General features: G+C 45.9%; 1 protein-coding gene across 1 annotated transcript; it reads right to left on the reverse strand.

Moving 5' to 3' along the window:
* Nucleotides 1–75: 75 nt before the first annotated feature.
* On the reverse strand, nt 76–5161 carry DYNLL1 (dynein light chain LC8-type 1). The gene is made up of 3 exons (XM_088143814.1): nt 5030–5161; nt 2216–2353; nt 76–400 (listed from the first exon to the last, which is right to left on the reverse strand). The coding sequence occupies exons 2-3, from the start codon at nt 2345–2347 to the stop codon at nt 263–265; spliced, it is 270 nt and encodes an 89-aa protein (XP_087999940.1). The 5' UTR covers nt 2348–2353; nt 5030–5161; the 3' UTR covers nt 76–262.
* Nucleotides 5162–11787: the final 6626 nt, after the last annotated feature.

Raw genomic sequence — 11787 nt, forward strand, 5'->3', positions numbered from 1 at the left:
AAATGACGGATACCCAACAGTTTTATTAGAAAACTTGGATGGATTGTTTGTTTTAGAAAGAAAATACATACAAGCTTGCTTTTTTGCTATTTTTTATGGCCACAACAAAAACACAAATTGGTACACAGAAGTACCTGCAATTAAAACAAAAGGCTTGAAGATCAAGGTATGTTCCCTGGGGAAGGCTGAAGACTTCAGTCTATTTGGAATTAGCGTGCAGTCCTGTAACCGAATGCGTATTTGGGTGAAAAAGTCCCATATTCTAACCGGATTTGAAAAGGAGAATAGCAACTTGACCCAGGTAAAAGTAGATGAAGTGTTTGGTCTCGTGAGTCACATAGCTGCCAAAATTTCTTCCCACAATGCAGTGCCAAGTAGGATTGTATTTCTTGTCAAACTCCTGGAAGAGAACCCCTTAACATCTTAGCATCACAGATGTTAATATTTTCACTCAATCTGTTAAACTGGAAAGCATGTCTTATTCCAACTTACTGAATTTTAACTCTTGAACATGTTTAGTTACAGCATATCCCATGATCTTCACCAATTCTCTTTCTGGTGTGTAGACAAAAGGTTCCAACCCCAAGCCCTTAAAATTTGCAGTGGTAATAACGTGCTTCGGGTGTTAATTGGACTTTTTGGAGCATATTATTTGAGCACCCTTACAAATCTGAGATGGGAGAAGCTACCTTTTTTAATGGCATAGTATTCTTTTCCATCTATCAAAAACAGCAAAGTGCATAAAAGAACTGCTTCAGTCTGAACCCTCAGCAAATTCATCAAGGTATTATGAAAATTATTTAAGCCAGAACTCGTATGTCATTTCACCAATTCTGGAGTGTCAAGGGAAACTATAAATAAAGGTATATATACATTACCCTTTCCAGTAATTAAATCAGTATGTACTACTGATAACAATATTTGCAACTAGATAATATAAATATAGAAGTATTATAGATGCAAAATCTATGGTTCTGGGAACATTCCAGTATGTTCCATTCCTCTGGGCCTCATTGATCCAGAGGTAATTTGCTGAATTGGAAGTGGTCTCTGCTGTTTTCAATGAGAATATGTATCTGGAAAACCAGGGATCGCCTCTCGAACAGCACGGTCCAGAGAAGCAACTGAATACTCTTGAGTCCAAAACACTGTAGTCTCATAATGGCAGGTTTTGTACATACCAAAAAGCGTAGTAGATAGAGGAATAACAACGTGAATGGGTCTGAACATTTATCGTGGACAGCTATAATGACTGATCCGCTGAAACAGAGAACCTTGCTTATGAAGGACCAGGGTCATTAAACTGGTTTTTATCAGTACCTGCGCACCTTTCCAGAGCTGATCTTAAGCATGTTTTACAGAAGCCTACCATCTCATCTTAATCTATGCATCTTGGGATAATAGCACATTGGTTAATGTAAAGTTATTTGCATCACTGTACCTGTTAAAGCATCAGGCCTAAAGGATCTATCACTTAGCATTTTTCTATATTGAAAGGCAGGCCCAGAATCTCGGCTCACGCTAGGTTAGCCAAATGCAGAAGACTGCAGTTGCGTGTCAACTAACGCTATACAAAACTCACCAATTTGAGAACAGACTATTCTGAAGAGCTCCAGAAACTTCTATCCTCCCTCTGGATTAAGCCAAACATCCTCTGGACCCTCCTATTCAGGAGGCAATCTGGCAGTTTCTGGAAGTAAATTCCCCAAACTGAAAACGTTTTGAAGTGTACGGGGAGTGGTCTGGCCTTAAAACAGGCTTGTATGGTCCAGGGGGAGAACAAGAACACAGCATAACACTTCTGGTTCAGAGAACTTACTTCCAGAAACCACCAAACCGACCCTGCAAAATCTTAGGTGCAGAGATTTGGCACAGTCCCAAGGGTGAACAAACTTTTCCACTCCATAATTGGTGAGTTTTGCATTTCATCAGTGTCAGTCCTCTAGGATTAATTGTGTAATACAGATTTAAATTAGGCCACCCATACTGACCAGGCTGTGTACAAGAAAATAACTCTCTCTTTTCTTGTAGTCCAGAATATTCCCAAGACTTTCTATTCACCCTCCATCACACAAGTAGAACTTTTCTTTGGCAATTAGGACTGGGTACTACTTTACTATTAACTTATTACCTCAGTTTAGATTATATTCTTGGCAGCACCTGTTTCAAACTAAGAATTCTAAAGTAGAGATATGGGATGATGGTTCAGTACTACCTTCTTTATGTGGGCAGCGATATCCTTCTCAATGTTATATTTTTCCAAGGCCTGTGTAGCACACTCCACAGAGTCCTGCTGCATCTCCTCAGACATATCTGCATTTTTGATCACAGCCTTTCGATCACTCATGGTTACCTACAAAGAATGAGGGTTAGAAATGATAATTTAATTTATTCTGCAAACAAAGTCTTCAAAAAAAGCAATGGTAATCGGCACTGGCAACTCCGCCACTAAGTGATGCAGTCATAAAGTGTGATGTCATGTGACCATACCAACCTACGACAGCAGTTGCACCAGTCCCAGTTGCCGTTGTTAGGCGAATCCCACAGTCACATCGTCCTGTGGTCACATGATTGCCATTTGTGACTTCCTGTCGGCTTCCCCATTGATCTTGCTTGTTGAAGCCGGCAGTGAATTTCACATAAGGTGATCCTGTGATTGCGGGACGCTGCGAACTGGTCACCAAATGCTTGAATTGCGTCCAGAGGGACACTGAAACAGCGGCAACTACGAGGAACGGTCATAAGTCTCCCTCATTCAGCAGCACTGTAACTTTGAACAGGTTCAATAAGGACTACCTGTAACTATTTTTGACAAGTTTAAAAAATGCAATGAAGTAAATTACCTCCCACTGATTCACCAGAATCAGTCCTTCAAGTACTCAGAATCTTTCTCCTGGAAGGGATCAATATGCAAAACTCATCTCAAATGCTAAATATGATTGGACTTGATTTCTATGTGATGGAAGACCACCAGGAAATGCCAGTCTGTAGGCTAGACTGGGAAGTTTAAAACACACAATCTGGAAGAAGGTGATGACAAACTATGTATGTGCCCATGAAGTCACAGATGTTGAGGAAACTTTACCCTTTATTGCTACCATAGCTACAACCTATACACTACAGGTAGTCCCCAGTTCAAGAACAAGTTCCATTCCCAAAGTTGAATATGTATGTAAGCCAGAACAGTATTATTGTATAATATTGTATAAGTAGTGTTGTGAAATGAACTCAAAGCATTGTGTATTTAACTCGAATTTTGCTACAATAGGGTCCGCTCTTAACTATGGGTTGTCCTTAAACCGGTTGCACTAAAATTAGAAGCACAAGCATCTTTATGTTGTTTGCACTGCTTTGTAATAGAGCAGAATCTAACTGCTTCTTGATGTCTTATCTTTACTTCACCCACCTGCAGAAGTGCAATTACCTTTTGCACAAAAAGGCTGCTTGCTCAGGATCACAAGAGATACCAATCTAATCACATTCTTCAAAGACACAACTCCCTTTCTCAGATTCCATCATTTCACCAGCCCCTGCAGTGCTATATTCCAAATGTTAACTCCTTCACACCAAATCCATCTAGCTATGTCTCCTCTCATTCACTGGCTAATCATATGAGCCTCACAATTCAACCACTATTAACCCCGCCAAAAGCATCTAAATTTGCAATGCCATGGACCACCAACTGACTTGAGCAAGTCCCCTCACACCCAACTACTCTTCCCTTCCTGTAGAGTAGATAATCTCCAACATCCACCATTTCTCTCTTCCCTGAAAGAAGCAAGTGGGGAGAGATCTTCCTATTTTTAGCACTATTTGTAGATTGCCTCAATAGGATTTCCTCCTCTCCCACGTAACTAGGGCTCTCAACCCTGAACTATTTTGATATTGTCCCTTGTTCAATCTTTATTGGCACTGTTTATACTAGATTTTAAACTGTAAACAGGAATGTTAATGCTGAAAAGCGCCTACCACGTAGGCTCTTAAAGCACTAGGTGCTTAAGGGACATGTGTGTTATTCCTATTTAGAGACTATTAACCCTTTGGTTCATGGACCCAAAGCAATTTATATAACACAAGATACTTGTATTTTATTAGGAAAAATGACAAAACTGCAGATTAGACACAAGGAGTGCTTCAGAAGTTGTCCATCAAAGGCTAGCAATTGGTAGGGCAGATGGTGAGCCTATGAAGCAGATTACCCTTCCAGAATCCCTTCAGATGTTTTTCCTCTGCACCATTTAAAGATGCTCATCCCTCCTTCGCCCGCTCTACCCGGGTGGCTTCTCTCCAAGGGACCTGAAGCGCAGGCATGATTGTTCTTCGCCTTCCAATTAAATCATTTCTCCTCCCCGCCAGCCCCACAATGCACACACGTAGGATAGCTGCCGATGGCTTGTAACCTAATACGCTTCTTTTTTGAAGTTGCAGAGGGGATGCCAGCAAAATAACGTGGAACTCCAGCAGCGCGTCTCGTTGCAACGACCGGGGCAGGGGGTGCCGGCCCCCGCCCGCCAAGAAGGCAGGCACGCGCTCATCGAGGCGCTTCTGCATCACGCAGCGCCGGGCGATACAACTGGCGTTTGCACCAGAGGAGACGACAGCGCCTGGCGACTGTCCCCAATTCTTCTGGCGCGCCGGGACAAGCTTCGTAGCCCGGGCAGGAGGCGCAGGCGAGCGCGGCGTCCGCCCCGACCCTTGAGCGGGGACCGCCCCGGGCTCCGTCCGCGCGCTCCCAACCGGCGGAAACGCTGCACGCGTTTCGGAGTCAACCGCGCGGATCCCGAGCCCCGGTCCCGGGCAGAACGACCCGGGGGGCTGGGACCACAACTCCCAGAATCCTCCAGCGGCCCTACTGCTGGGAATTTTAGGAATTGTAGTCCCGAGCCGCCTGGGGTACCCGCAGCGGCCCATTGAAGGCCAGCCCCGCACCCCGCTCGGTGGTTTTCCCGATCACCGCCTCCCCGGACGGCTCCGGGCCCAGCCAGTACGATGGGCGCTGTAGTCCGCCGCGCGCCCTCGCTCTCCTCACCGTGCGGTGGTGCGGCCGCTGCTGCCAGGCTGCTTCTGAGGACAGCGGGAAGGGACGTTGGTGGAGCGGGTGAGCAAGTTGGCACCTCGGCGCTCCTCCGGGTCCCCCGTCGCGTAACGCACTGAGGAGAAGCCCGCGCGCGCGCTCAGCCGCCCTGCCCTCCTTCACCCGCGACAAGCCTCGAATGCCCCCGGCCGGTCGCTTCGCTCCTCCCTCCGGCCCACGGCCACGCCCAACGCGCCGCGCCCCGTCCCGCAGGCAACGGTCATTGGCGGCAACAATACGCCTCGCGGCCTATTGGCTGGGACGCCCCCGCCTCCCCCCGGGTTTTATTGTTGCATTTTATTGCGGGCCAGCATGCACCGCGCCGGCGTCCGTTGCCGTGGCGACCGGCCGGGCGGTTTCAGGGCCTTCCCGGGCACGTGGGGGGCGGGAGGAACGCCGCCAGCTTTGTCTGCGTGTGGCTCGGCCGCGGAGCGAACCGATGGAACGAAAGAATGAAATCCCAATGAAACGAGTATTTTTAAAAAATCCAGTGCCACAGGCTGAATTCCTCGGAGCATATGCAGAAATTCTTCCTCTCCCAGAAAGGCGGGTCTTCCAATTAATTTCACCATGCCGTTCTCTAAAGCAGTGTTTCCCAGCCTCCACTTGAAGATGCGTGGACTTCAACTCTCAGAATCCCCCAGCTGCCAGCTGGGGGATTCTGGGAGTTGAAGTCCACGCATCTTCAAGTTGCTGAGGTTGAGGAACACTGCTCTAAAAGAACACTCCCACAGTCCCGTCTGAGATCCTGCATGGCGTGGCAGTTTCATCCCAGCGCATAAAGGCACCATAAAAGTGCCACACTCGCTTGTGGCGCACCAATGTGCAATACCAGCAAATTCAGATGCCCACTACATGAATAGCTTGGCTGGAATCTTTCTATCATAAACACATAAAAAGTTCTTGCAAATGAAAACTGATGTGTCAAGTATTTATGTTGGGAGGGGACTAAACTTTTTCATCCATCCATCAGAGCTTCAGAGTCAGGCTTAAGCGCCGAACAAAGTTGGTTGATCCCACCCCAGTTATTCAGGATACCAAAAATTGAATACAGACTGAACAGCTCCAAAAGAATTAAGGCTACTAAGTGATTTATCAGTGGTATTATAGGAATGCATAGGAAGCATCCAGTGGTATTCATCCTATCCTGCAGTATATTATTCAGGGGAATCGGGCTGACATTGTCCATCTCCTTTTCAGTTTCATCAAAAGAATATTGCTGTTGCTTCCAACTCTTTGAATTATGTCATCAATGAGAATATCTAGCCTCCTCTTCTATCCGCCTCTTTCTCAACTGCCTTTCATTTTTCCAAGCAACTTTTTCACCTATTTGCAAGAAGCTGGTGTTGCCTGTTTACATCTTAAAAGTTTTTATTGTTTTAATATTGAGCAGCAACACTGTTTCATATTCAACAAGAGATTCCTTAGGTGTTCCTCATTTCAGCCTCATCAGCAATCTGAGGTTGTTGGTGTTTCTATTAGTAATTTTAATTCCAATTTTTATTTCTTCTAGTCTAGGGTTCTTGTGATAAATTCTGCATATAGGTTAAAATAAATGTGACATTAGACAATTTTGATGCATGCTTTTCCCAAATATATTTATATTCTAACTATCTCTTGCTGCCTTACAAATTCAATGGCCAGATGATACACCCAGTTTTTTTAAAGGGCTATCCACAATTTGTTATGGTCTGCACAGTCAAAAGCTTTTGTGTAAACAATAATAAAGCAAAAATATGTGTTTTTGGAACTACCTTGCCTTTTCCCTTATTCACTGGATGTTAGCAAAGTGTTCTTCTGAATTCAGCTTATCTGGCAATTCTCATTCCATGGGTGGAAAAAAAATGAGCATTATCTTATTAGCTGCAAGGTAAGTGCAACTGTTTGGAAGACTTGAGTTTTCTTTAGTACCATGCTTTTTTGGTATTAGAATATACACTTATTTTTTCCATTTCCTTAGCCATTGCTGTGTTTAAACGCATAACTGGATGACTTTAAACACTTCTGCTGATATTTCATCAATTCTTGCAGCTTTATTAATATTTTCTATGGCCTGTTTTACTTCACTGTCCAGAACGGACTCAGACATTCAGTGATCAAATCCTTATGTGTATTATTGATGCTGGGATCTTTTTTGTAGAGCCCTTCTGTATGTTCACATCATCTCTTCTTTACACCTTCTTTCTCCAGTAGTTTTTTGGTTTCTTTTATCACGCTCAACTTTGCATAAATGTTTCTGCTGATTTCTATTATTGTCGTATAATTAAGATTGGTACAGTATTCTTAATTTCTTTGCATTGTTTATTTAGGTATAACTCCTTGTCTCTTGCATGTTTAGTTGGGGACATTTTCCTGTCTCTTATGGTAGTCTAAATAGGGTATGGATAGCATGTAGAAAGATGTAAAGATAGTACTTAAGAGGTATATTTTCTTCTGTGTAACTAGTTATTGGTGGTGGCGGTGGTGTTGTGTGTAAGTATGCGTGCATCTATTTCACCACAGACCTTGGCATGATCTGGCCCATTTTTAAGCTTGCGCTTTCTTTTGCACCAAGATCAAAGCTGGTCCCAGTCTGCACCTAACTCTGAATAGGGTCCTATGGGAGATAGGCTGAGCTATCACAATTGGTCATGGGAAGACTGCAAAATAGCTCTGCATGTTTGTAGACATGAAATCATCCACAGGGCTTCGCATGCACAACAGGAAGATCTTAAGCAGAACGGTGGGAAATATACAGAAGCAGCCTTGAATATTATTGGATCTGTCCAGCTGTCCAGCTGTCCAGGGTAACACAGTCCCTATTGGGTAGGGGGGGACGCGGTGGCGCAGCGGCTTAATGACGCTGAAAGTTGCCGGCCAGAAATGGTCGATGCTTCAGCGGTTCGAGTCCAGCCTTCGCGTTAGCAGGGTGAGCTCCTGTGTCCTCCCCAGTTCCTGTCAACCCAACAGTTCGAAAACTCACGTGAGTAGATAAATGGGTACTCTCACTCCAGTGGGAGGAAAAATGCTGGCGGTGCCTTGCCAAAAAAGGAGTCGGGAGCAGTTGCTGGTAAGCGCAAAAAAATACCCGTGCACACCCAAAAAAAGGGCGCGAAGCAACGGAAACCCTGCCTCCTGCATTCGCCAGCTGGGCTCTGCTCTAGGAAGGAGGCTCTGGCAAACCACTTCCGAAACAATTGCCTTGAAAACTGCAAGGACTCGTCCAAGCAGTCACTGCAGAGTCGGTAACGACTGAGCGCAGATGAAAAAAAAAAAAAAATTGGGTAGGGAGGGCCTCCCGGAACATTTATTGGGCCGCTGTGAGTATTTAGGCTATCTGATGGATAAAGTCGCTCGGATTCACTTGAACTTGGATTCTGACTGGGCAGAGCAGGCTGAGGTGCCTGAGGCATGGTCTGGGGATGTGATCTGGAATGAGTTTGAGCTGGAGACTCCTGAGGAAGTGGACAGGGTTCTCAGTGCTGTCGGTCAGGCCACCTGTTTACTGGATCCGGGTCTCTCCTGGATTGTAAAAGCAGCCAGGGAGGTGACCATGATTGGGCCCATGCTGTGGTGCCAGCAACTCTGAGGGAGGGGTGGTACTTCCCGCCTTGAAAGAGGCAGTGGTATGTTCCCTCCCGAAGAGGCCATCTTTAGTTTTTGGTCTCCAACCTTCCCTTTTTGGGGAATGTTTTTGAGAAGGTAGTTGGTCTGCAGCTGATGAGAACCTTAGAGGAAACAAATTGCCTAGATTCATTTCAGTTGGTTTCAGGCCAGGATTTAGTACTGAGACAGCCTTGGTTGCGCTTGTCAATGACCTATGGTGGAGCTGGAATCACAGTGGTGCATCCATCCTTGCACTCCTTGGTCTCTCAGCAGCTTTCAATACATTGACCACGGTATCCTTCTGAGCCAGCTCTGTGGGTTGAGGATTGGGGGCACCCTTTTACAGTGGTTCTCTTCATTTCTCCGGGGCCAGTTCCAGTTGGTGTTGGTTGTGAGAGGGGAAGATCGCTCCCTTGGCCCCTCCTGTTTGGGGCGCAGTGGGTTCTACTCTCCCCCCCTCCTTTTCAACATCTACGTGAAACTGCTGTGTGAGGTCATCTGCCAGTTTGGGGTCCAGTATCATCATGACCCTAGGCCAGCTAAGGGAGGCTCTGTGATGGACTGGAATGGTGGGAGGGGAGTAAAGAATGTGCTCTCATCTCCAGAGGAGCGAGGAAGAGATAAGCGGAGGAGACTGGCACCTCCCTAAGAAATTCCATCGGTGTGAACTGACTGAGCCTGGGAACTGGTTTCATTCTGGGAAGATTCTTGTTAATGGGTTGTAGCTAATAATTAATCTTGCTGGATTGATTCTGCATGGTCTCCTGGAGTTCCTTGGGCTAGGCCCGACATCAATCTTCCCAGAATCAAAATTACCTTCCAGTAGAAGGAGTTACATCATGGCTACAGATCCACAGGGAGCTAATTTGACCCCTCAGCTCTTGGCTGCTGCACTACTACAACACCAGCAGCAAGTGGATGCACAGATTGATAACCTGCAAGCGGCTATGGGACAACTAATACAGCAAATTGGACCGGGAGCCCAGCCACCACCACCACCGCCACCACCAGTGTTGCTGCGTTCACCTGGTAGCATGCCTGAGAAGTACGGAGGTGAGGTGGAACAGATGAGAGCACATTCTTTACTCCCCTCCCACCATTCCAGTCCATCACAGGCTCTCATGTTTCTGTCCCAGTGCCTAGAGGCTGTGTGGGTTTGGATGGGGAGGAACCATTTCTGACTCAACCCTACCAAGACCGAGTGACTGTGGGCGTTTGGGCCACCCAGATCTGGAGATACTCCATCTCTGACCTTGGATGGGATAGCACTTCCCCCTTCCACGCAATCTGGGGGTCTTCCTGGAGTCACAACTCCTGCTTGAAGAGCAGGTGTCTGCTGTGGTCTGGAAAGCCTTTTGCACAACTCTATCTGGTGCGCCAGTTGAACCCTTTCCTAGATCAGGGGTCCTTCAGAATGTCACTCATGCCCTAGTCAACTTGCAGCTTGACTACTGCAATACACTCTATGTGGACCGCCCTTGAAGACCACCTGGAAGCTTCAATTGGTCCAGAATGCGGTGGTGCGAGCAGTAATGGGCATGCTCAGCATGTCCATGTAACATCTGTTTCGCGAGCTGCACTGGTTGGTTTGCTTCCAGGTGTGATTCAAAGTGCTGGCTGTGGAGTCCTTGGTGCTCTGTGAGCTTGGTTGTTTGCTTGCAGATGTTTCATTACCCTAACATCATCAGTGAGTATGGGTTTTGCTCTCTGTTTATATACAGTAGCTTGGGACTGGGTTACTTGAAGACTGTCTCTCCCTGGTTGTTTCTACATGTCCAATCCACTCCAGCAGGATGGGCATGCTTCAGATCCCGTTGGTCAAAAAATGCCGGTTGGTGGGGCCTGGAAGATGTGCCTTTTCTGCCATAGCACCCACCCTATGTAGCAGTCTCCCTCCAGAGATTAGAATGACCCCAATCCTGTGGCCTTTCATAAGGCCCTAAAGGCCTGGTTCTGTGCCCAGGGCTGGGCCCCCAAATGTGTAAAGCAGTGTTTCTCAACCTTGACAACTTGAAGATGTGTGGACTTCAACTCCCAGAATTCCCCAGCCAGCCATAGGAATTTTGGGAGTTGAAGTCCACACATCTTCAAGTTGCCAAGGTTGAGAAACACTGGTGTAAAGGGACCTCTCTCCTGGCTGTATTAAAGTTTGTTGGCCGTGATACTTTCCTTGGCTGCTATGTATTTTAATTTTTGTATTTATGACTGTAATTTTTATTTTTATTTAATATGTTGCCACTCAGAGTCACTTGTTGAGATGGGTGACTATACAAATTGAATAAATAGAAAATGTTTATTTCTAAGTAAATACAGTATTTTATGTATTTATAAAGCCATGGACCATGAATAGTGGTTAACAATCCTTTAAGGCTATACCAAATCCAAGCGAACCACATAATGGGTTGTGTGATCCAATCAGTCATAATGTGGTTTCTAGATTTTGATTTAGAATATAGTATGAAGATAGCAGTTCTGATTGATTGGCCATAATTTATGGTTGACGGTACAAAATATATAACTCCAGGTCAAAAAATTGTTCTTCATGGGAGGGGGGAATTAAGAGGCAAAATGGTTTAACTTTTTCAAGGGCTCCAGGTATGCTTTTTGTTGTTGTTGTTCAGTCGTTAAGTCGTGTCCGACTCTTCGTGACCCCATGAACCATATTGCGCCAGGCCTTCCTGTCCTTCACTGCCTCCCTGAGTTTGCTCAGTTTCATGCTCATTGCTTCAGTGATGCTATCTAACCATCTCATCCTCTGCCGTCCTCTTCTCCTTTTGCCTTCAATCTTTCCCAGCATCAGGGTCTTCTCCAAAGAGATCTCTCTTCGCACCAGGTATGTTTTACCCATTAAGAACTTGACTCTTCCCCTCAAACTGGGGTCTGGCCTCACTGGTTTTCGGAGCACAGCTGTCAGTCCTGCCCTCAAGCTGCCAATGAAAGTTGCACACCTCTAATTTACGGCTTAACAAGCTGTGCAAACCGCCATTAAACAGCACACCCACGATTAGGTTAATAATTAATCACCCACGCTGCATTTACAGACCACGTACAGTAAAATGTGGACAGCCAATTCCCTGAACTTGCAACCTTTTGGTCCTCCGCATTGTGTGACGTAAACCGTTAGTTTG

Source organism: Python bivittatus, unplaced genomic scaffold (assembly GCF_059951505.1).
Source record: "Python bivittatus isolate LINGU-HERP-01145 unplaced genomic scaffold, Pbiv_v1 ctg000390_np1212, whole genome shotgun sequence".
In the NCBI taxonomy this organism is placed as follows: Eukaryota; Metazoa; Chordata; class Lepidosauria; order Squamata; family Pythonidae; genus Python; species Python bivittatus.